We start from the raw sequence: 24,711 nt of genomic DNA on the forward strand, positions 1-24,711 counted from the left end.
CCACAAAGTGGGCACAGAGCCCCAGCTAGGTCTCCAAGGAGAGAAGGGAAGGGGCTGCAGGAACCAGGATGAGAAAGGCTGAGGATAAGAAGGGGGCTGAAGAGCAAAAGGAAGTACCAGAGGTCCAGGCAGGTCTGGGCATCACTAAGAGTAAGAGAAACTTGACCAGGGACTCCTGTCCATCCACCTACATCCACCTCCCACCGGCTGGACGTGCAACACAAAGCTGATGATGGACACTCAAATGGCAGAGGTGGAGAGAGCCATCGCCTGCAGGCCCATGGGAACGGGATAGCTCTGGATACCATCACAGCCAGGCAGGCACTGGCCTGGTTGGAGCCTGCACTGTTCTCTGCCATGTATTGGTAGATGGCCTCATCCTCTGCGGTATCCGCACCAGGGAAAAGCAAAAGCAGCTACTGGGGCTCCTTCCCTCCGACTCCCCTGCCCTGGTGGAGTGGCAAGACCCATGGACCAGCCCAGAAGCAAGACACACCACACCACCCGTGTGCAGGTGTCGCTTGTGTGGAGCAGGCTGGGCAGAGCCTCCTGTGGGTGGAGTTAGCTGCAAGGGTTGTAGACAGTAAATGTAGGGAGAGAGTGTTGTATATAGCTGGGGGTGGAGGGGTGGATGCCTGGGGCAGGTGAGGGGACCTTGGCAGTCAGGCAGGGTGGAGGGGATGGAACAGAGGGACCTCGGGTACCTGTTGTAGGTCAGCTGAATGTTATCCCCAGGACTCAACCCCTTCGCATTCTTCAGCAAGACCAGCCAGGGCTCAGGGACACGCTGGGCTACACAGATGAAGACGGTGCTGCTGCCTGGAGGCTTGGACAAGGACTGTGGCCACTGGACAAACTCGGAGGGAGCCAGGCAGGTGACGGCAGGTGGGAGGTGCCGTGAGGCCTGGCCTCCCACCCTCCTGCTGCTCCTCCCCTCATCCAGGTTCCCGTGGCGGGTGGGGTGGCCCAGGACCCTCCCTAGCTGGCCTCACCCTGTACAAGCAGGATGCCCTGTGCTATCGTTGGATCTGAGTTCTGGGCCCATTGACCTCGCAGACGTAGACGCTCGAGTGCTGGACCAACACTTCAGAGATCACGAGGTTCCCAGGGCCCGGGACTTGGATGCCCTCTACACTGACGGAGCAGCCACCTGAGGGGAGACAACTGGTCAGAGCTGGGAAGGTGCAAAGTGCTGGGGACTCCGGGAGGCGGGATGGGGCAGGACGGCTACACACCCGGGCGGCTCCAGGAGACCAGTGGCCGTGGGTGGCCTGTGGCAATGCATTCCAGCACTGCAGCCTCGGGTTCTGAGCCCCAGACAGGATCTCTGGCTCCTGCAGCAGCTGTGGGGATCCCACTGAGAGGGGAAAACAGAAAATTGAGGGATCAGGAAACAGAACTCTCCCCTGGAATCCAGGACACACTTCCGCTCCCAGAGGCCCCTTCTAATCCTCAAGTGACCAGACCCCAGAGGTGTTGCCATTTTACTCCTGGTTTACATATAAAGAAAATTACTTGCCCAAGATCCTATGGCAGTAAATAGAAGTGTGTGTGTGTGTACATGCCTGTGCAGTAAGTCACTTCAGCCATGTCCAACTCTTTGCAACCCTGTTGACCATACCTGCCAGGCTCCTCTGTCCATGGGATTCTCCAGGCAAGAGTACTGGAGTGGGTTGCTGTGCCCTCCTCCAGGGGACCTTCCTGACCCAGGGATTGAACCCATGTCTTCCTGAGGCTCCTGCATTGCAGGTGAGTTCTTTACTAGGGAATCCCACAAATAGAGGTATACTTCATTTTATTGCACTTCACAGATACTGTGGTGGTTTTGTTGTTTTTTAAACAAATCAAAAACTTGTGGCAATGCTGCCTTATCAGATGATGGTTAGCAATTTTAGCAATCAACTTTTTTATATGAGGTATATACATTGTTTTATACATAATGCTATTTAATAGGATACAGTATAAACATGATTTTTATATGAACTGGGAAACCAAACAATTCACGGGACTCACTTTATTGCGATAGTCACTGCAGTCTGATACCAAACCTGCAGTACCTCCGAGGTCGGCCTGCATCAGAGCTAAGCAAGCCCCAAGTTAAACTGGAGGGGTGGAGAGAGGAAAGGGTGTAAGCAGGCCCCTCACCACCACAGAGTGCCCCTGGAGGGCCTGCAGCTGTGTCAGAACATGAACTGACCAGGTAGACCAGGTAGGGACCTCATCCCCTTCCCTAAGTCAACCACAAAACTGGCAGGAGACACTTCCCTTAGAAAGAGAGCCAGGCCCCCCTGCCAAGTAAGCATGCCTCAGCTGCTCAAAAGGGATGCAAAAGTTTCTGAAATACACTGTTTTTTGGGTCTAACAGCATCTTCGTTTTCCGGCACCCTCTCCCATCTTATTAAGTGAATCAGCGAGTCATCACTGGGGGGCTGCCTTGTGTTAGGTGCTATTCTCACACTGGGAGTACAGCTGTGAACAGCGAGGGACCAGGCCTCTGTCGTCCTTCATCCTGTCACCCCCATTCTTGTTTTGCTGCTTTTTATTTTACGAGATTTTGTAACACATATTTATAAATGTCCTTTATTAAAAATTTAGGAATTCCCTGGCAATCCATTGGTTAGAATTCTGTGCTACCGCTGCAGGGGGGCCTGAATTTGATCCCTGGTTGGGGGGTTTAACTTCTATGCATAGTACATCATGAGAAACGCTGGGCTGGAAGAAGCACAAGCTGGAATTGAGATTGCCCGGAGAAATATCAGTAACCTCTGATATGCAGATGACACCACCCTTATGGCAGAAAGTGAAGAGAAACTCAAAAGCCTCTTGATGAAAGTGGAAGAGAAGAGTGAAAAAGTTGGCTCAAAGCTCAACATTCAGAAAACGAAGATCATGGCATCTGGTCCCATCACTTCATGGGAAATAGATGGGGAAACAGTGTCAGACTTTATTTTTGGAGGCTTCAAAATCACTGCAGATGGTGACTGCAGCCATGAGATTAAAAGACGCTTACTCCTTGGAAGGAAAGTTATGACCAACCTAGATAGCATATTGAAAAGCAGAGACATTACTTTGCCAACAAAGGTCCGTCTAGTCAAGGCTATGGTTTTTCCAGTAGTCATGTATGGATGTGAGAATTGGACTGTAAAGAAAGCTGAGCGCCGAAGAATTGATGCTTTTGAACTGTGGTGTTGGAGAAGACTCTTGAGAGTCTCTTGGACTGCAAGGAGATCCAACCAGTCCATTCTGAAGGAGATCAGTCCTGGGTGTTCATTGGAAGGAATGATGTTAAAGCTGAAACTCCAGTACTTTGGCCACTTCACATGAAGAGTTGACTCATTGGAAAAGACTCTGATGCTGGGAGGGATTGGGGGCAGGAGGAGAAGGGGACGACAGAGGATGAGATGGCTGGATGGCATCACCGACTCGATGGACATGAGTTTGAGTGAACTCCAGGAGTTAGTGATGGACAGGGAGGCCTGACATACTGCAATTCATGGGGTCGCAAAGAGTCAGACACGACTGAGCGACTGAACTGAACTGACTGAATTGGGGAACTAGGAACCCACAAGCCATAGCATGACAAAAACAAAAAACTTCTCATACAAAGTTATGTCTCTCAAAGTTTCTGGGCTTCCCTGGTGGTGCTAGTGGTAAAAAATCTGCGTGACACAAAAAACGTGGGTTGAATCCCTGGGTCAGGAAGATCCCCTAGAGTAGGAAATGGTAACCATCTCCAGTATTCTTGCCTGGAAAATTCCATGGACAGAGGAGCCTGACAGGCTATACAGCCCATGGGGTTGCAAAGAGTCAGACCTGACGAAGCTCCCATACACACACACACACACACACACACACACACACACACCGGTGACTCAGCTGGCAGAGAATTCACCTCCCAATGCAGGGGACTTGGGTTTGACCCCTGGTCTGGGAAGATCCCACATGCTGCAGAGGAACTAATGCCATGCTCCACGACTACTGAGCCTGTGCTCTAGAGCCCAGGAGCTGCAACTCCTGAGCCCACATGCCAAGACTATTGAAACCTGAATACTCTAGAGCCTATGCTCCACAGCAAGAGAACCCACCACAAAGAGAAGCCTGTGCACTGCACTAGAGATTCGCCCCCGCTCACCACCACCAGAGAAGAGCCCGTGCAGCAACGAAAACCCAGCATAGCCAAATGTAATTTTAAAAAAAGCTCCTGAAGGACTGGTATAAAGTCTTACTCATCTTTAAATCTGGCTCAAGGTCTAGCATGGTATTTCACCCATTCTCCATTCAGCCCACCACCATACACTGAGGGTCTACTGTGGACCAGGCACTCCTCAGTTTGCCTCCCAAAGCTCTAGCTCCAGCTGTGGACTGTCTTGAAACGTCCTGGCCGTGGCCGAGGAGGCCATGTTCCACCTGGGCAGACCGTCGCATGGGGCAGAGCTGGTCCACGTGACATCATCCCTGGCTGAACGCCTCCGCGTGCCAGGCTTTATACTGTGAGCCCCCCATGCGCCGGCCCCTTTAATCCTGACTACAAGCCTGTGAGCCGGTGCTTTCACTTCTCCAAGTTCACAGATGAGAAAACTGAGCGTCAGAGCGAGCAAGCGAGTTGTTGAGCCCCAGAGGGCCTGGCAGAAGTGGAACGCAATCCTGGGCCTTGGGAGCACTGCTCACAGCATTCCCTCGGGCGCTGTGAGCTCCTTGAAAGTCCGGGAAATCCCGTGTCCCTGGTGCCCTGCCCAGGGAAACGCCTGCCCCCGGAAGCGCTCTAGGGGTGGATGGCTGGGGCCTCGGTATGCCGCTCCTGTCTCCTGTCCCTGGGGAAATGTCTACACTGATCCCAGCTGCTCCTGTGAAATGTAGGCTGTCGTGTAACTCAGTCACTGGCTGATCTGTGCCCAACAAGCACCTGCTTGTCATCTGCCTAAGCTCTCTGGCCATTCAGTCTCCTGCCTCTGCGGCCAGCGGGATGGAGGACCCGTGCCTGCCCAGTCACTTGGCCAGGAGCACTGATCATCATGGAAGCCTGGCATCCTGCCCTGCCCTCATGCCCGGGATGGTCGACGGGAAGAGGAAGTGGAAAGCCACAGGAACCTCACCCCAGCTTCCCTCTGCTCTCAGGGAGGAGCCCCTGATCCCCACTCTTTGCTTTCAGTTTCTAAGTCAGCTCCAGATAAGAGACACCACAGATGTCCCCTTCCTCTTTCGGTCTTCAGTTTAAAAATTAAGCATCTTTCGGGTGAAGTTTGCCTTGATGCTTGCCCAACGTTCGCTTGTTATCTGTACTGCGGGGCCCCCTAGTGGTTAATCAGGCATGCTTCCCCCTCACACTCCGGTGGCGTCTTGGCTTCAGGCTGTGGCGTGAGTCTTACCTGTTTCCCGCTGGGTACCATCTCTTCATAGGTTCTGCTGCAACCCTCATTTTGGGCACAAAACTCTCCCACCCCACGTGGCCTGTATTCCGGGTCATTTTTGGAGTTTCATCTCAGGTAAAGGGCTATTTTCACCCAAAGGAAGAAACATGCAAAAGTGTGTGTGCGTGCGCGTGCACACACACACATGCACATACATGTGAGCACACCATGCACAAACACAAATATCCCCAAGTACCCACTCCCAGCTGAGTCGCAGGAGCCCCTAAACCCATCAAAAGGGCTCCCACTACTCTCTGGGTCAAGTCCAAACTCCTTTTCACGATGGGCCTCACCTACCTTTCCTACATCAATTTTTTACCTTGAATTCTCCCCATTCTCTGGTCCAGCAGCACGGAACTGCCTGCATGAGCTGCACTATTCTAACCCTTGTGCTTCTACGTGAAGCAATGCCACCCTCTCCCTCTTCCTGACCTTGGCCTGCCTCTCCGCTCACCCTTCCACACTCAGCTTGGTATAGCTTTGCCCATAGCCCAATGCTGGGTTACAGGCTTCTGCCCTGGGTTCCCACAGCACTTCCCTCTCTACTCAGTTGCCAGCTCTGGGAAGCTGGTGATGGACTGAGCCCCTTCCACCTGCTTACGTCTGTATTCCCACACCCAGCACGGTCCTTATATGTAGCCAGCGCTCAAAGCATCTGTACCACATGCAACTACATCAGCCACTCCCACTGCCTGTGGCTCCCACATCCTCGGCCAGTGCCCGCTCCGACCCCCGGTCCTCGCTTACCTCTCAGCATCGCCCGAGCTTCCTGGCTCTGGCGAGTACTGGCCACACTGTGAGCCACGCAGCAGTGTGTGCCCAGGTCAGCCTGGCTCACGCTAGTGATGCGGAGGATGCCACCAGGGCTCCGTGGCGGGGCAGTGGCCCACAGCCCGTCACCCCCCCACTCCTTACTACGCTCACCTGTGGTCAGCGGTACTCAACGTCACGCCGTTGTGTTCCCAGGAACTGGAAGGCTCAGGCACTCCCCAGGTCATGCGCTGGAAGCAGGTGATCCACCCGGCTCCTCCTTGACAGACTGGATGTTGATGGAAGCAGGACAGGCCTAGGGCACAGGGAGCACCTGAGCACCCAGAGAGCTACCCCCACCTCCGCCACCAGCGACTGTCCCAGAGCCCCAGCTTCCCCTCTGTGCCCACGGCTGCTGCTCCCCACTGACTGCCTTCTGGCACCCCTGCAGTCTCGCGTCTGTGGTCTCTGGAGGCCATGAGCACCTTACCTTCATGACATTTAAAATTATGTTTTACATTTGCATTGGTATCAACACAAATATAATCCAGAACTATCAAACAACAACTCACTATTATATATTCGTTGTTCATTTTTTCTTCTGGTTTTAAAGAAATTATAGTTAAAACATGTTTGTGATCCCCTGAAAGGGCCCTCGGCCTAGGCACGGTGCATACTGTGTCTAATGGCCAAGTCGACACTGCCTAACCCACCCTGGGCAATTCTGTGCCCTGTGGTTGCCATCTGTGGGTACCCCTGTGCACTGTCATCCCCCCTAACCCTCACAGGAGCAGCCCAGTCACTTACTTGCCAGTTGCATCTGGGCCTACCAGCACCAGGCAGTTCTGGGCCACACAGTGCGACTCGTGGGCACGGGAGGGGAGGCTCCAGTGAGAGGGCGGGGCGGCCAGATGCAGGGAGCCGTTGGGCATCAGGGTGGTGCTGCTGGCATTGGTCAGGCCAGTCCATCCCGCCGCCAGGAAATGGACATAGGCGGCTCACCCTCCACCTGGCAGGGCAGCACCAGTGGGCGCTCCCACACCAAGGCCAGCTCAGAGCCTGCAATGGGACCTGTGGGGACAGCCAACGAGGCCTGGGCACACCAGCCTCCTGTAGCCCACCGCCTCCCCTCAGTTTTGAGCCCCTCTCAGCCTGGGTGAGGGGTGGGGAGGCAGGACTTGACTTTGGGGGCACCTCAGGGAAGCACACGAGGAGGGCCTGGCAGTCCAGTCCAAGAAGCAGGGCCGCCACTGTCCGGCTGGGCCGCTGCAATCGATGGCAACAGGGAGGGGGCAGGGTGGGCACAGTGGCGGGGTCAGGGGCCCAGGCGTGGGCATTGTGCTCCTCAGGGGCCAATGGCGTCATCCCCTCCTCCCCCACTGGCCCATCTGCCCATCTGCCCGTCTGCCTGCAGGGTCAGCTTCGCAGGGCTCCTGGCTCTCTCTTCCCACTGCGGAGATCCCAGCCCCTGAGTGGGGGAGGAGTGCACTCACATATTCACTCACACTCACATATTCACTCACACTCGGACTGAAAGCCGAGCCTCACAGACCTGGACACAGCTTCCATCCCAGAACCGTCCCCTCACAGCGGACTCTCACATGGGGACATCCCTAAGACTCAGTCACAAATGCACAAGCACGGGACGGCAGACACCAACGTTACAGGCCTAGAAATGCAAGCTCGGAGCTGCGAACCCACGTGCACAGACCACCCTACACAAACACCCGTGGGTGCAATGACTCAGCCTTCCAGGCTAGGGGTCAGCCAGCCTCGGACATCTGTGGGGAAACCTCCTGGTCCCTGCCTCTCCAAGACCCTCTGCTCCACAGCCCCTCCTAACCTGCATTCCCTCAGCTCTCCTTCCTCCTGGCACCCCCAGACTGCAGCCAAAGTCTCTGCTCTTGCAGACCCTCCCTCCACCAAGCCCTTTCCCACAGGTGCGCACCTGTCCTTCCCACTTCCCTCCCTGCTCTCTGCTCTCATCACCTTGGTGTCCCCACACCGCCCTCCCCCATTTTGCCCCTGGCTCTCCCATCCCAATGTCTTCCGCCTTATCCTCCCATCCACCTCTCTCACCCGGCCTTCCCCCTTCTCCCCCACTGCCCTCCTCTTCCTTCTCCCTCCTGTCCTACAGGCCCCAACCCTTACCCCAGCCTTGGAGCAGCAGCAGCAGCAGCAGCCCCTGGTCCCATGTTCCCACAGGTTTGGCCCTCTCAGTCCTGGGTTGTCCCCCAGGCAGCTCTGATCTGCCTTCAGCCTGGGGTCCCCTGGGCTGTGGGCATTCCCCACGCATGCACTTGAGGGAGCTCAGTATAGGGGCTCAGGGTCCAGAGGGCTGAAGTCTGGGGTAAAGGTTGGAGGCTGCTGTCTTCCCTGGAGCTGGGTCTCTCTCTGCTTTCAGCCTGAGCCCCCTCTCCACCCCCATTCCCAGTGTCCCCTCCTCCCAGGGCCAGGACCCACACACTAAGACAGTTGGAACAGGGACGGGGACAGGCTGGAGGCCAATGAGAGGCGGGCAAAGTTGGGGTCAACCCTGTCCCTTTCCCAGCCTCAGACCTGCCTCCTACCGCTTCCCAAACACTGACTGAAAGTGAAGTTCGTGTGGTGCGGAGAGGAATCTGTTTCCCCCAAGCCCAACTCTGGGGATCCAGGGCCAGAACTGGGAGGCCTGGAGTCTGATATGGGCATCCTGGGGAGAGGTGCAGAGCCCCCACCCTCCCAGAGGAATCGCCATCCCAGGTGCTGAACCGGGCCTGTAAGGAACTCATCCCATTAGTTTGGTCACGGCCGCAGCAGCTCCCTCACCATTCATAGCGTCACTTTCCAAAGCTGTTCTCTCCACACTTGTTGGGACAATGGACTGGGGCCCTGGTGACGGGAGGCACTGGTAGGCGGGGGTGAGGACCCAGCCTCCACTGCCCAATCTGAAAGAGAAAAAGCAACCTGGGCCCTCTCCTCTTGCCGTCTAAACAGGCAAAAAGTGGCGGGAGAGGGTGGGCGGGGAGTGCCTTTTCACCAGAGGAGAAGGCCCTAATTTTCAGACTTAACTATTTCTGTAGGACCCCCTTCACCTAAACTGCACCCTCTGCCCTCCAAAAGCAAAGTTTCTGGAAAGATGAGAGGAAGTATGGGGAGAGGGGAGGAAGTTGTCTGTGAGAAAGGATGATGAGAAAAAGCAAGAGTGGGGAATCTGGCTGGGGCAGAACACAAGGCCACAAGCAGCCAGGCTTCTGGCCCCAGACCAAGTCCCCTTCCCCTTACTCTTCCTCCTTGACTTTACCCAGCTCAGCCTGTGCCCCTCATCTCTTAGCACACGCTCCCATCCCTGGTTTTCTCTCTGACATGTTCAGCCTCCTCCCTGGCTCCCCACCTCATGCAAAAGCATTTTCAGAATCAACTCACCCAACACTGCCTCAACCGACTCAACCTCCTCCTCTGAGACCAGCAGTCCAGGGTGGGTGATTGAGCCTGAGCTACCCCTAAAAGAGACTGTGGGAAGACAGCCTGCAGCTTCCCCACTGGGCCTTCCTCACCAGCCCTGCATCTGTCTGTCTTGGAGCCTCCAATTCAGGTTCTCACACTTTCTCCAGAGTGGCCTACTGAGTCAGCGGAGCCTGGATGGGATCACAGGCCCTGAGGTGTCAGGAAGATGTGGTTCAAGTAACTGATAAGTTGTATCCTTTGTAGGAAGATTTACCTGGTGGCTCAGATGGTAAAGAATCTGCCTGCAATGCAGGAGACCCCTGGGTTGGGAAGATCCCCTGGAGAAGACAATAGCTATCCACTCCAGTATTCTTGCCTGAGGAACCCCATGGACAGAGGAGCCTGGGGGGCTATAGTCCATGGGGTCGCAAACAGTCAGATACGACTGAGTGACTAACACTTTCACTTTCCCTCTTGAACCTGTTTCATTGATAAAAATGGGGGTGGATGTGACGGCAACCACCTCCCCCCATGACTGGGAGGATTCAGTGGGGCCAGGGCTTAGGACAGTGTGTGGCCCAGATCGGCGTTTGCAGCGTTTGGCCGGGCCCCTCTATCCGGTTTGCCTGCTGTCAAGACCTCGCCCCAGTACCTACTAAGAAGATGTCTCCTTACCTCCTGCGTCTACCTTGTCACCTCCAAATTCACCAACATGGCCCGCAAGACAAAGAACCATCATCGGTACAGAAGACCTGGGTTCAAGCACAAGCTCTGTCCTTAACCCGCCATCTCGCCTTGGGCTGGTATCCCTCACCTCTGAGATACCCCACCTGTAATGCGGGAGGAAGAGCAAGACCAGCTTGTCAGGACTGTGATGATCAAATGAAAGGCTTTGCACTTTAAGGGCCCAGTGCCCCTCCTCCTCCTTTTTAAAACCAGTTTGGGGACTTCCCTGGTGGTCCGGTGGCTAAGACTCTGTGCTTCCAAGGCAGGAGGCCCAGGTTCCATCCCTCTCTAGGGGATTAGATCCCACAGGCCACAGGTAAAAGTTTGCATGCCGCAACTGACCAAGACCCAGCACAGCCAGATAAATAATGCACGTTAAAAACAGAAAAATAAGAGAGCAGTTTCAGAGAATTTACAGAGCTTAAAGTTCATCCATATTAGTATGTACAATACGATCAACACTTTTAGTCTATTTAATATGAATCAATAGCTTTAGTATATTTTACAGAGTTGCAAAACCGTGACCACAATATATTATACATCACTTCCAAAAGGAGTCAAAATACATTTTCATCACTTCCAGAAGAAACATTGTACCCATTAACATCCACTCCCATCCTGCTCTCTCCCACGCCTCCCTGCAGGCAACCATTCTACTTCCTGTCTTTGCTATTAAGTATCTATGGGGTTGCACAGAGTCGGACAGGACTGAAGCGACTTAGCAGCAGCAGCAGCAGCATACCTCTTATAAGTGGTCTCATACTACGTATTTGTGTGTGTGTGTGCATGGCTTATTTCACTTAGCATGATGTTTTCAAGGTTCATTCGCGTTGCAGACACGTGTTAGTACTTCATTCCTTTTTGTGGCTGAACGCTCTTCCGTCGTATGGCTACACCACAGTTTGTTCACCCGTTCACTGGATGACGGACATTTGGGCTGTCTCCACTCTCTGGGTGTTGTGAATAACGCTGCTGTGAACGCTCACAGTTTGTGCGGAGGCGTGTTTTCAGGTCTCTCAGGTCCATACCGAGGAATGGAGTTTCTGGGTCATACAGTAACTCTGCATTCTGAGGACCTGTCAAGCTGTTTTCCAAAGTGACATTCCAAGCACTCCTTTTTATAACCCTCAAGATAGGAGTTAACTTTCTATTGGGGCCAGGACCCCTTGAGATTTGGTGAAAGGTTTCCCCAACCTTCAAGGAAACTTACATTTGCATACACCCCAAGCCCCAGGTTAGGAGGTGCTGTCCCAGGAATAAAGGTCCAAATGGCCTTTTTTGGGGGGGCTGCACTGCATGGCCAGTCATCTGACTTTAAAAGGAGATTACCCTGGATGAGCCTGTGGGTACATGTAGTCACACGGGTCCTTAGCAGTAGAAGAGGCTGGCAGGAGTCAGAGGGAAAGGTCAGGGGGAAAGGTCAGGGTCATGCGAGGGGAGAGGGGGCGGAGCTGTTGTTGGAGACAAGGGATCAGATAGCCAAAGAATGTGGATGACCTCTAGAAACTGGAAAAGGCAGGAATGGAGTCTCCTCTGAAGCCTCCAGATAGGAATGCCGCCCTGAGAACATCTGGCTCTTAGCCCATGGGACCCGTGTCTGAACTCCAATTACAGAGCCTAAGAGGGTAACCTGGTGTTGTTGGGAGCCATGACTTTTGTGGTCATTTGATACAGCAGATAGAAAACTTATCAAGATCCCTGTCTATTCTATCACCGACACTGTCACCCGCTGACTCCTCATTTCGGGTTTCCTGGGCATCTCCCCCACCTAAGTGTGAGTTCCACCCAGGCAGGAGCTTTGCATGATCCCCTCTGGGTGCCCAAAGCCAGAGCAGGTGGCACTCCCTGTCAACACGGGGTAAGGGGAAGATGAAAGGAGAGCCAGCCAGCTCTGCAAAGTCATGCCCAGATCTCCCTCGACTCTGAGCTGCATCCTTCTCTCCGTTTTGTGAACACCCAACAGGCGGTCCATGAGCACAGCCAGGCAGAAAGTGGGTCGAGGCGGCTCCAGCCCACCACCTGTGTACGCGAGCCTTGACACGGCCCCGACATTGCCCCGCCCCGAACAGTCCCTCTCTGACCTGGCTCCCCACACTCCATCAGAGGTACTGTCCCCACCCCGGATGTTTCTCCCTAAGTTCAAGCTCCACAGGACATGGTCCCAGGCAGTGTCTCCGCTCCCCACCAGCTCCCTCCTCGCCTTGGCCTTTGCCAGTCACTGGCCCTTCCGGCTCTCTGTTCCCCCTGCTGGGCTCATCTTCCCTCAGTCTTCCCTTTCTTTGCTGAAGCATTTTCAAATAAATCCTGGACATCATCTCATTCCACTCCTGTATACTTATGGTGTATCTTTTAAAAAACGCAAAATTTCCCATAGCCATAATGTCATTATCATATCTAACAAAAATAATGCTACCAAGTCCAAGCTCTGATTGATCTGTCCAGTGAGAAGCTGATGAGCTGTTGGGGCAAGGAGTAGTGACTTCATTTAGAAGCCGCCAGAAGCTGAGAAGGTGGTAGGCTAGCATCCCAAAGAACCACCTTCCTAGTTAGAGTTCAGGCTTGTTTTAAGTAAAGTCCTGGTTCCAGCCATCCACTGGAGGCGATACCTTAACTTCTTCCAGCCAGTCATTCCCAGGTGGAAAAGTGAGTTAAACAAAGGTATTTTACCTTAATGCTCATCACCTGGGAGACAAGGTTCCCATTAGATGTAACTTAAGTTTATGGGCAACACGCCTTTAGTGACTGACTTGGAATACAGAAGTCTTTTCCTATTATAATTCCCCACCGTCAATGATCCATTCCATAGTCCCCTGTGAAAGGGATGAAGACTGCTCTAGGCCTACTGGACTGTGCCTAAGAAGAGGCGATTATGGAAAGGAACTGATCAGTCCTGGATAGGGAATATTCTTTAGTATTTTAATCAGTAGTACAATCCTCTTTGGAGAAGGAAATGGCAATCCACTCCAGTATTCTTGCCTGGAAAATCTCAAGGACAGAGGAGCCTGGTAATCGTCTGTCCTTTTTTTATACAACTATTTGAGCCTAGGGCTTCCCAGGTGGCTCAGTGGTAAAGAATCTGCCTGCCAGTTTCTGGGACACAGGTTTGATCCCTGGTCCTGGAAGATCCCATATGCTGCAGGGCAACTAAGCCCACGTACCACAACTACTGAGCCCTTGCTCTAGAGCCGGGGAACAACAACTGCTGAAGCCCGAGCACCCCAGAGCCTGTGTTCCTCAACAAGAGAAGCCCCTGCAATGAGCAAACCTACACACCACACCTAGAGAGTAACCGCCGCTTGCCATAACTGGAAAACAGTCTGAGCAGCAACGAAGACCCAAAAAGAAATACCTTCTTCTATGTATGTTTTGGGCTGTCAGCTCTTAGTTGCGGCATGCGGCATCTTCATGTGGCATGCAGTCTCTCTAGAAGTGCTGAGCTGGCCTAGTTGCTCCACAGCACGTGGGATCTTCCCAGTTCAGGGATCGAAACTGTGCCTCCTGCATTAGCAGGCAGGTTCTCCAGGGAAGCCTGGAGGCCTTTTATTTATTTTGTCCAGATGGGATATGCTTCCACCGATTCTGAGAACGTGTCTAAACTCGAGCAGGTATCTGAAGTCTCCTGCAGCTCGAGGCGTTAAAGTCTATTTGCCAGTCCTCGGGATGGCAGGTTCCTGTGTTGAGTCCTCACCTGGGGAGGTCTAGCAGCAGTCTTTGGGTTATTTTTAGCACAAATGATGCAGTTCTGAGAGATCCCTGGATGGCTTTTTAGGCTAGGCCTTTTGTAGGCTAGGCCCTGTTGTATACTTTTGACTCCGCTGTAGGGGGCCTCTCCCATGTGATGGGCACCACTGCAAATGTGCTGCCAGTGTCCAAGAGCGCCCGAGGGGTCAAAACTGCTCCCCGTGCCCTACATTTGCAGCCAGGTGCGGTGTGGTCAGAGTGAAACCCCACTCTCTGGTCCTCTCTTTGTCCTTTTCTGAATGCACTGGCTGGCATTTTGATAACACAGTCTGCGGGAGGAGGGATGCTATTGCGGCCCGCTAATGGCCTTCCTTTGCTGCTTGGTCGGCTGCCCCGTTGCCTTTCACATGGTGAGGGACATCAAGGTGAGGTGCTCTACTTGGCATTCTAGAGGCTGTAAGAACCAGTGATGTTGTACTTCTCCAGAAGCTCCATGCCTGGTGTGGATCGAGAGGTTTTCTGCGGTTAACTAGAGAGGTTAACTAGACTGTGATGCACCTGTGTTTACCAGAAAGTCTTCGCTCGTCTCCCACTGCCCATCTTACCTGGAGCTCCTGTGGGGAAATTGGAGTTGGGTGCCTCAAGTCCAAGGGAGCCCCTGGGCTTCTTCGTTAAATCATTGTGTTCCTCTCTTTCTACCACCCTGCTGCACGAAGGGGACCGCTTCCAGGGTCTATGAGGGGGTTCTTGTCTAACACTCAGAAATTGTCCGAGATGACATATGCACTGACAAAGCAAGAGACTTCACTGGGAGGGACACCCAGGTGGAGAGCAGCAGGGTAGGGAGACCCAGGAGGACTGCTCTGCCACGTGGCTTGAAGTCTCAGGTTTTATGGTGATGGGGTTAAGTTTCTGAGTTGTCTCTGGCCAATCATCTTGCTTGGCCCATATTCGGCCTGACTCAGGGTCCTTTCTGGTGGGGCTCGTACCTCTCAACTAAGATGGATTCCAGCAAGAAAAATCCTGGGACATTGGCAGGACAATATTGTGGAGTAGCATCTCCTCCCTCCTTGCGGCCCCTCCAGAATTTTCCCCATGTTAGTTTTTGGGGGGCAGCACTGTGTTCCTGATTGGGACCTCCTGTTGTGAGACAACTCATGCAAGCTGTTATCATCATGCCTGACCAAGGCATGTGGTTTTGGTCAATGATTCCCAAATAATACGAGAAGCTCCTGTATTTTTATTGTTTTTCTTATGTTTTAGCCTAGGGCAATCTTTTTCTAATATCCTTCCTCCTTACAGTAAGCATATCGTTCCTTCCCCAGCGGCATATGTCTCTTTGCGTTACTCACCTTCAGGAGTCCAATGCGATGGTCAGAAAAGCAGTGTTACATTTTGCATCTTCTTTCTTCTGTCATCGTTCCCTGTTGTTGCTACCAATTGAGAAGGGTTCATTCGAAATACACCATCTAATTTTTGCCCCAAACTATATGAGGTGTTTTGCCCAGAAAGGTCAAATTTACTATTCTATTATATTCAGAGGCTTCAGGATCTGCATCAGTCTATCAGTTCAGTTGCTCAGTCCTGTCAGACTCTTTGCGACCCCATGAATCGCAGCACACCAGGCCTCCCTGTCCATCACCAACTCCCAGAGTTCACTCAGACTCACGTCCATCGAATCAGTGATGCCATCCAGCCATCTCATCCTCTGTCGTCCCCTTCTCCTCCTGCCCCCAATCCCTCCCAGCATCAGAGTCTTTTCCAATGAGTCAACTCTTTTCATGAGGTGGCCAAAGTACTGGAGTTTCAGCTTTAGCATCAGTCCTTCCAAAGAACACCCAGGACTGATCTCCTTTAGAATGGATTAGTTGGATCTCCTTGCAGTCCAAGGGACTCTCAAGAGTCTTCTCCAACACCACAGTTCAAAAGCATCAATTCTTCGGTGCTCAGCTTTCTTCACAGTCCAAGTCTCACATCCATACATGACCACTGGAAAAACCATAGCCTTGACTAGACAGACCTTTGTTGGCAAAGTAATGTCTCTGCTTTTCAATATGCTATCTAGGTTGGTCATAACTTTCCTTCCAAGGAGTAAGCATCTTTTAATTTCATGGCTGCAGTCACCATCTGCAGTGATTTTGGAGCCCAAAAAAATAAAGTCTGACACTGTTTCCACTGTTTCCCCATCTATTTCCCATGAAGTGATGGGACCGGATGCCATGATCTTCGTTTTCTGAATGTTGAGCTTTAAGCCAACTTTTTCACTCTCCACTTTCACTTTCATCAAAGGGCTTTTTAGTTCCTCTTCACTTTCTGCCATAAGGGTGGTGTCATCTGCATATCTGAGGTGATTGATATTTCTCCTGGCAATCTTGATTCCAGCTTGTGCTTCTTCCAGCCCAGCATTTCTCATGATGTACTCTGCATATAAGTTAAATAAGCAGGGTCACAATATACAGCCTTGACATACTCCTTTTCCTATTTGGAACCAGTCTATAGGCCTAGTAATACTTTTTTGCCGAATTTCTTGGATTTTGTTCTAACTCTTCTGTTGTGGTTCCTCTTTCAAAGCCCTGGCAGGATATATTTATAATAGTGCTCTAATAAGGGCATTCCTCCCTTACTGTGGTCCCAGTGTGCTGCAGCTGTGGGCACTGCCAAACGGGCTTCTGGTGTGCCATTTGGGTCTGTTAGATGGAGCTGGCACACCTCTCTCTTGGACTTATCAATAACTATTCTTTCATCTAGAGGATCCCCCCTATAATAAGGGCCACCAGTTAGACAAGCCTGACTTGGAGAAAGCCCATGGAAACAGAGCTAGCTGGCCATTTGCATCTAGGTCCCCTCAGTAACTGTGTAAGGGAAACCGCCCTGCCCCAGGAGTGACTCCTGGCCCAAACTGAGTGCCTTGATGGGGCTTGGATGGTGATACCACACCAGTCCCTGTGCCTCAGGGATTTTCTAATTGATTCCTATAAAGAGTGGGAGCTAGTCGGACCACTTCCTGAGCCCCAGGTTGGGAACTGAAGCTGAATAGGAATGGGAGGTGAAGGAAGGAGTGGATATATTGGTGTAACAGCTGGAGCAGCTGGGACAGCCTGCTTGGCCCAAGGTTGGAGCAATCTATCGTCACCCCTCTTCCCTCTCCTTCCTTCCTGTATGATAGGCTTTCCTTGGGCTTCTTTTACCATAAAGTGACACTGTCTGACTTTTTCTTACCCTGATGTCAGAGCACAAATGCTCGCACAGAGAGGATTTCATCATTCTTCCTCACTTCTTCACAGAAGAGCTATGTTATTGTTTTGCTGTTTAGTTGCTAAGTTGTGTCTGACTCATTCAAAGGCCACCATAAAACCATAAAAAGCAACTGACCGTCTCTATCAATCAGAAGGGTGCCTTTTGCCTCAGCATCCACACCAACCAGGCTGGGTTCTGGGGTGGGGCTTCTGGTGATTTTAGGAACCAAGTGAAACCTTTCTTGTCTCTCTGGGAGTGTCCTTCCCTCCACTGACAGTCTAAGTGGAGATATGGTACCAAAACCAAATGGAATAAAAAACCCAAAGAACAGAAAACTCTGAATTTACTCTCAAGTTTGGTTGTGGGGTTTGACATGTCATAAGAACCATCAACTAAAACCCCATGTAATGTGACTCTTTGGAGAGTTGTTGGATCCAGACCATCAACACAGGAGACCAGAAACAATGCAGCACTGCAAAGCTCTGGCTTTTCCAGTGGTCACATAGCGATGTGAGAGCTGGACCATAAAGAAGGCTGAGCGCTGAAGAACTGATGCTTTTGAATTGTAGTGTTGGAGAAGACTCTTGAGAGTCCCTTGGACTGCAAGGAGATCCAACCAGTCAATCCTAAAGGAAATCAACCCTGAATATTCATTGGAAGGACTGATGCTGAAGCTGAAGCTCGCAATGGCTAATGCAAAGAGCCAATTTATTAGAAGAGACCCTGATGCTGGGAAAGATTGAAGACAGGAGGAGAAGGGGATGACAGAGGACCATATGGTTGGATGGCACCACCTGACTCAACGGACATGAACTTGAGCAAAGAGATAGTGAAGGACAGGGACGCCTGGCGTGCTGCAGTCTCACAAAGAGTCGGACACGACTGAGCGACTGAACAACACAGCCAAGTTACAGAGTCCCAAGGCAACCCTGCCCAAACCCCTTGTGGGGATCATAACAGGTACTGTGGCTACACGTTGTTACCATAAAACATCATCTGCCTCTCAGTCAGCTGTCATCAGATCACTTGCCCAAAATGCGCCCCAGAGGGCTTTTTTTAGGGTTAGTTAAAATATCCCAATTTTTAAAGGCAGAAATCCAAGACAAATGAAACATAAGCGGCACACGCTTGCTAGCCTACAAAGAAACAAGCTGACCAGTTCACAAACTGGGTAAAATATCTAGCAATTATTTCCTCTAACTGGGTACTCCACTCAAGTACAAAGCAAACTGGCTTATCCCACAGGAAAAAACTCGAGAAGTAATCAAATTTCAAGTTCTAGCTCTACACACCAGAGCGGCTTACCCAACTGTACTGAGCCCATCAACTGTACACACCAGAGCGATTCACCCAACTGCGCTGAGCCCGTCAACTCCCAGATCTTGATTCTTTGCTCCCCCTATCAAGCGCTGGAGTAGCCGGTGCCATTTTGGGGAACTTCAAGGGGAAGATCCTCAGGACAAGAGGTCCTGGCAGCTGCTCGGGACTTACTCCAAAATTCCCCAGCCAAGTCAGAGGGCCACGAGCAGCAAGGGTCCTTGATGGTTTCACCAAAATTTGTTACCGAGTCTAAGCTCACACTGCCCTCCGAATGACAGGCCAGCCAATCAAGAGATGGGTTGCTGCGGCAAGGAATGGCGACTTCATTCAGAAAGCCAGCAGACAAGAAGACGGCAGGCTAACTTCCCAAGAAACCACCTTCCCCAAGTTAGAATGCGGGCTTCTTTTATACCAAAAGGGGAGGGGCTGAAGTCCTGGTTCCAGGATGTGTTAACTTCTTCCTTCTTGCAACCATTCCCAGGTGGGCCTGGCGAGGCTGGTTTTTTCATGAGCTGATCAAAGGTATTTTAGCTTAATCCTCATTCCCTGGGAGGCAGGAGTCCCAGAGAAGGGCTAATATGCATAATTTAAACTGATAGGCAACATCCCTTTAGTAACTAACTTGTAACAGAATAATACTAGGGGCTTCCCCCGTGGCTCTGTGGTTAAAAAATCTGCCTGCAATGCAGGAGCCCCAGGAGATCTGGGTTTGATCCCTGGGTCAGGAAGATCCCCTGGAGAAGGAAATGGCAACCCACTCCAGTATTCTTGCCTGGAGTATCCCATAGACAGAGGAGCCTAGGGGGCCACAGTCCATAGATAGGGTTGCAAAGAATAGGACACAACTGAAGCAACTTATACACTCAGAATAATACAAAGTTTCTTCCCTATCATAGTGACGATAGTTTCTTAATATCACCTTGTAACTAGTTCATAATCAAATTTCCCTGATTGTTTTAAAAAAATGTCTTTTTACTCTTTGGACTACTCAGAACAAGGTCCATATTCTATACTACATTCGGTTATATCTTAAGGATCTAATTGAAGCAAGCCTTGCCCACCCCCCTCCCCACCACACCTCTCTCATATATCATTGAGTTTTTGAAGATACTGGATAAATTTTCCACTAGAAGTACCTGCATTCTGGATCTGTTTATTTGCTGTTATTAAATATGTTCCTCTGTAAATGGATGTTGGCCCTAGAGACTTGGTTAGCTTCATGCTCCACTCTTAAGAAAGAAACCTTACGGGCAGTGCTGTGCGCTGCATACTGCATCTCCAGGAGGCAAGAGACGCCTCGTGGGTGGGGTTCTCCTTTTAGTAATTCTAAGATTGACTGGTGGCTTCAGGTGGTGATAACCTGACTGACCCCTTGTAGAATTCCCTTTCAGGCTTTCATCTGATAGTTTTATTCATTGATGATCATTTCCTGCCTCAAATTTATTAGTGGTTGCAAAATGGTAGTTTTCCAATTCTATCTTTTTTTTCTCACTCATTAATTGGAAGTCATTTGTAAAGAACTTTCCCTCATCAACTAGGAGAATTTGGTGACCCTGAAATACAATTCTTGCAGTAAAGGAGGGACAAATGCTTATTTAAGGATAAACGCAAATTAAAGGACAAAATTCTTTCCTTTAATGGCCCGTATTCAGAGTAAGGCCTTGGTGCTCTACCCCACCTGTTTCTCTAACCCTCTAGCCCTTTATCCTCCTAGCCCCCTTCAGTATCACTCTGAATGGCTACATTTTGTATGTTCAATGTTTCGAGTGCCTGCATTAATCTTTTACCCAGTTTAGATCGCCCTGTCTTAGGCCACAGGAATGCTGGGAGCGTTGTGTGCTTTTGCTGTTTCCTCATTTTTTGATATCTTTGCTTTCGGGCACAAGATGCCCCAAGTCTCATCCTGAGTATCTCCTGTTGACCTGGAACCGACCTTTCCTCCAAGGACGTGTGCGCACCAGCACATCTCACTGTTGCCAAATAGTCTGTTGCTTCTAGGCTTTTTGAGTGACCTTATGAGATTTTTTACTTCACTTAATTTATACTTATATCTCTTTTTCTCTTGCTCTGAAAACAGTGATTCCTAATGTTTATTATTATACAATATGCCATAAAATAGTTTCAAATAATGCCAATTTTACTATCAATATGTACACTACTAAATAAAATGCAACATATCTTCATATCTTTATTTGTCCTTGGGGAAAAACTAACTCTTGCCATATTCTCCCTGTATTTTAAAAGAACAAACTGTACTTCATCAAAAAATAGACAAACTGTACTTCATCAAAATTTAAAATCTTTATGTTTCAAAGGACACTATCAAGGAAGTGAAAAAACAAGGGAACTTGGGTCCAGAATATTTATTAAAAAAATTAAAAAAAATTAAAACCCTAACAAAACAAAGAAATCTCACAACTCATCAATAAAAAGGCAAAAAACTCAATTAAAAAGCAAGGAGATTTCTTGCTTTTTAAAGCAAGACATTTCTCCAAAGAAAATATTCAAACAGCCAGTATGCACATGAAAAAATGTTCAGTGTTATTAGCCATCAGGGAAATGCAAATCAAAACCACAGAAGGATACCTATCACCCCCACTATATCTGCTACAGTCAAAAGACAAGTAATAACAAGTGGTAGTGAAGACGCAGAGAAACTGAAACCCTCATACCTTGCTGCCGAAACTGTAAAACGGTGCAGCCTCTGTGGAACAGTTTGGAAGTTCCTCTCAAAGTTAAACACAGAGTTTCTCTAAGACCCAGCAATTCCATTTCTAGATATACACCCAAAAGAGTTGAAAATATTATGTCCACACAAACACTTGTACGTAAATGTTTATGGCAATATTATTCAAATAGTAAAAAAGTAGAAACAGCCCAAATTCCATCAACTGATGAATGGATAAACAGATTGTGGTATATACATCCAACAGAATGATTATTTGGCCATACGAAGGAACGAAGTACTGATACCTGCCACAACAGAGATGAATCTACCTCAAAAATGTTACACTAGGTGAAAGCCACGGGTACACAAAATGTCACATATATGACCCCATTTATGTGAAATGTTCAGAACAAATAAATCCATAGAGACAATGCAGATTGGTGGCTGCCAGAAACAGGAGCGACAGGAAGAATGCTAATGGGTAGGGACTTCCTGGGGTGGGGGGGGATGAAAATGTTCTAAGTTAGGTAGTGGCTATGGCTCCACAAATCTATGAATATACTAGAAACAATAAACTTTTGAAAAGGGTAAATTGGATTACATCTCAATTGAAAACCAAAAACAATTTTCTTCCCACATTTGTTCCCTACAGGCCCAAAGAAGAAAACTTCCGTTACTTTGACCCTGTTCCCCCACTTGTCTCTTAATTTTAGCCAGAGCTGCAGGCTTCCCAGGTAATTCCCAGTGGTTATAAGTCTGCCTGCCAATGCAGGAAACGTGGGTTTGATCTCTGGGTTGGGAAGATCCCCTGGAGGAGAAAACGGTAACTCACTCCAGTATTCTTGCCAGGAGAATTCCATGGACATAGAAGCCTGGCGGGCTACAGTCCGTGGGGTGACAAGGACACGACTGAACACACACACACACACTCAGCCCATACACACCCGGGGACGGGGCAGCAGTGCGCAGGCGCCTTTCTCTGTTGGAAGGAGGGGAGGGGCTCGCCCCGCCCGTGTGGGATGACTCCGCCCACTCCCTAGCTTGCCCCGCCTCCCTCGCGCAATGATGTGGGCCGCAGCGAGTGGCCGGCGCCAATCAGCGCCGGCGCCCCAGGTTCGGTTTCCGCGGGTGTGCGTGGCTGCTCCTTGGAGCCTGCTGGCGTGTGGGCGCTCGGCAATGAGCAGGACCTGGCGTGTTACTGCCTTTCCCCACATAATCGACTCAGGCGGCGCCGCATCCGGGGTGCTTTTTGCCAAGCCCTACTGGGAGCAGTCGCCAAGCGTCGCCGGGCCGTCCCCCTGACACTCCCTGTCCTTGCGCGCGGGAAAACTGCTGCGCAGCGGCGGGGTAGGGACGAGGCCCTAGAACAGGGCAGTCTTTCTGTCAAGGGCCACATAGTAAATATTTTATGCTTTTCAGGTCATACGGTCTCTGTCACAACTACTCTGTTTTTGTAGCAAAGCAGCAGCCATAGGTGGTATGTAAAGGAATGCACGTGGCCTGTTTCATTAAAACTACGCGTGGACTCTGAAGTCTGAATCCCATATATGTCGTGAAATATTCTTCTTTTGCTTTCTTCAGCCATCTAAAAATAAAAAAAACCATTCTTAGCCTCTGGCTGTGAAAGAGCGTGGCTTGCCAACGCCAGCGTCCTTACTGGTTCCTGTATTTGTCGAGGACTCGTGGCCTAAGCAGCCCGGGGAATTCACTGACAAAGAGCTGAGAACATTGCTCTGACTGAAGATGAGGTCAGACAGTTCTCTGATTCCACCACCCTCCCTTTCCAGTGCCCAGCATATCAGGGACAAGGGCCTGAGAAAGGGAACTTACCTCTTGAGGACCAACATATCTCCGCAAATTTCTCATAATTCCATTTTATTTTATTCCCTTGGACTTTTTTGGTAGGAAAACTTAATTCTTTTGAAGTTTATTTTATATTTGATTGTGGTAAATGGAAAACCTAATTTTTTTGGATCCAGAGTGTGCCATCTTCCAGCCTCTCCATTTCAGGGGTTATATAGCCTCTGCAACAAAGCTGGTTCAGAGAGCTGCGATTCTGTCTGGAGGACAGCATGCCAACCTCAGCCACCTGGCTCAGCCCATTGGAACAGAAGCCCTTCCGCTGGCTGTCCTCTCCAAAGTGCAGCAGCTCAAAAGCAGGCATCATACAGGGACAGCTGATGTATTACATTCAGTATTTGTGGGTCTACAGAGGGAGGCGTGGGGATAGGATTTAGGCCAGCTCTATTTGGTGGAGATATAATGTGGCTGGTCTGTAATTCTACATTTTCTAGTAGCCTTCTTTTTGTTGTTATTTAGTTGCAAAGTCGTGCCTAACTCTTTGAGATCCCATGGACTGTACCTGCCAGGCTCCTCTGTCCATAGGATACTCCAGGCAAGAACACTGGAGTGGGTATTCTTCTCCAGGGGATCTTTCCATACCAAGGATCACATCTGTGTCTCCTGCACTGGCAGGCCAATTCTTTACTGCTAAGCCACCTTTACAAAAGGGAAACCCCTTTTACGAAGGTTAAAAATAAACAAGTGGAATACATTTATTTTAACCCAATATTTTGACATGTAGCAATACAGAACAGTTATTAATGAAATATTTTTTTACCTTTATTTTGGGTCCTAAGTCTTTGCAACCTGGTGTGTAGTTCACACGTCTCGTTGCAGACCAGCCACATGTCAAGCACTCACTAAACACTGGCTGGTGGCCACCATACTGCGCAGGACAGGTTTCAACCAAATGAGACAAGGATTGGGTGCACCTCTGGTCTGTCTAGTCTGTTGGTGATCTGAACTGGGTTTGTTGGCGGAGGGGGGGACAAGGTGTATGTTTTGGAATAGGAGGGTGAGCCATAAGGACCCAAGATAGGTGATGGGGTGTGTCCCTTGACCTCTCACGTTGGGAGGAGGGTTTGGAGGGGGAAAGATCATCCAAAAGAAAGTAGAATTTTTTGTGGACCCACAGCTTAAAACAGAAGGGGAGCTTAGTTCTAAGACAAGCAGCAGTTTCATCATTTCAAGCTTTTAAGGTGATTAACTTTTTTTAAGCTATTTTGAATCAGTTTTATTTATTTAAATTTTTTTTTTTAATTTGGTGATGCAATGCAACTTGGGAGACATCAATTCCCCAACTAGGGACTGAACCCAGGCCACAGTAGTGAAAGCATGAATCCTAACCACCAGGGAACTCCCTGATGATTAACCTTTTGCACATCTCATTCAGGGGCTAAGGAGAGGCCCTTTTCCTTTTGATTTCCCCATCCCTCTGCCACCACAAGCATACATGTTTTTGAAGCCCTGCTCCAAGGAGGGCTTTCAGGCAACTCTCCCCAGAAACTTCACTGCCACTTCTGGGAATACAGGACTAACTGGGTAAGATTCGGAACATCTGAGTTGCACTGAGAGGCTGCACCCCTCCCCCTCAGGGAATGGATAACAAAGCCAGTTTCGAGGGGTGAGGTGTGTCTGGAGGGTCCTTTCTCC

The 24,711-nt window shown here is 50.2% G+C and overlaps 1 protein-coding gene across 1 annotated transcript; it reads right to left on the bottom strand.

Annotated features, from left to right (window-relative positions):
- Window positions 1–1,016: 1,016 nt before the first annotated feature.
- LOC123333977 (immunoglobulin superfamily DCC subclass member 3-like) lies at window positions 1,017–7,606 on the bottom strand. The gene is made up of 4 exons (XM_044944334.2): window positions 6,966–7,606; window positions 6,333–6,474; window positions 1,236–1,357; window positions 1,017–1,150 (listed from the first exon to the last, which is right to left on the bottom strand). Exons 1-4 carry the CDS (start codon window positions 6,976–6,978, stop codon window positions 1,017–1,019), a joined length of 411 nt encoding a protein of 136 aa, XP_044800269.2. The 5' UTR covers window positions 6,979–7,606.
- Between the last annotated feature and the right edge of the window lie 17,105 nt (window positions 7,607–24,711).

Source organism: Bubalus bubalis, chromosome 6 (genome assembly GCF_019923935.1).
Source record: "Bubalus bubalis isolate 160015118507 breed Murrah chromosome 6, NDDB_SH_1, whole genome shotgun sequence".
Lineage (NCBI taxonomy): Eukaryota > Metazoa > Chordata > Mammalia > Artiodactyla > Bovidae > Bubalus > Bubalus bubalis.

Coding starts and splice junctions, on each gene's coding strand:
- LOC123333977 (XM_044944334.2), bottom strand. Junction 1,358..6,332: donor TTGAGTACCGCTGACCACAG/GTGAGCGTAGTA, acceptor TTCCCCTCTCAG/TGGGATCCCCACAGCTGCTG. Junction 1,151..1,235: donor GGTCTCCTGGAGCCGCCCGG/GTGTGTAGCCGT, acceptor GTCTCCCCTCAG/GTGGCTGCTCCGTCAGTGTA.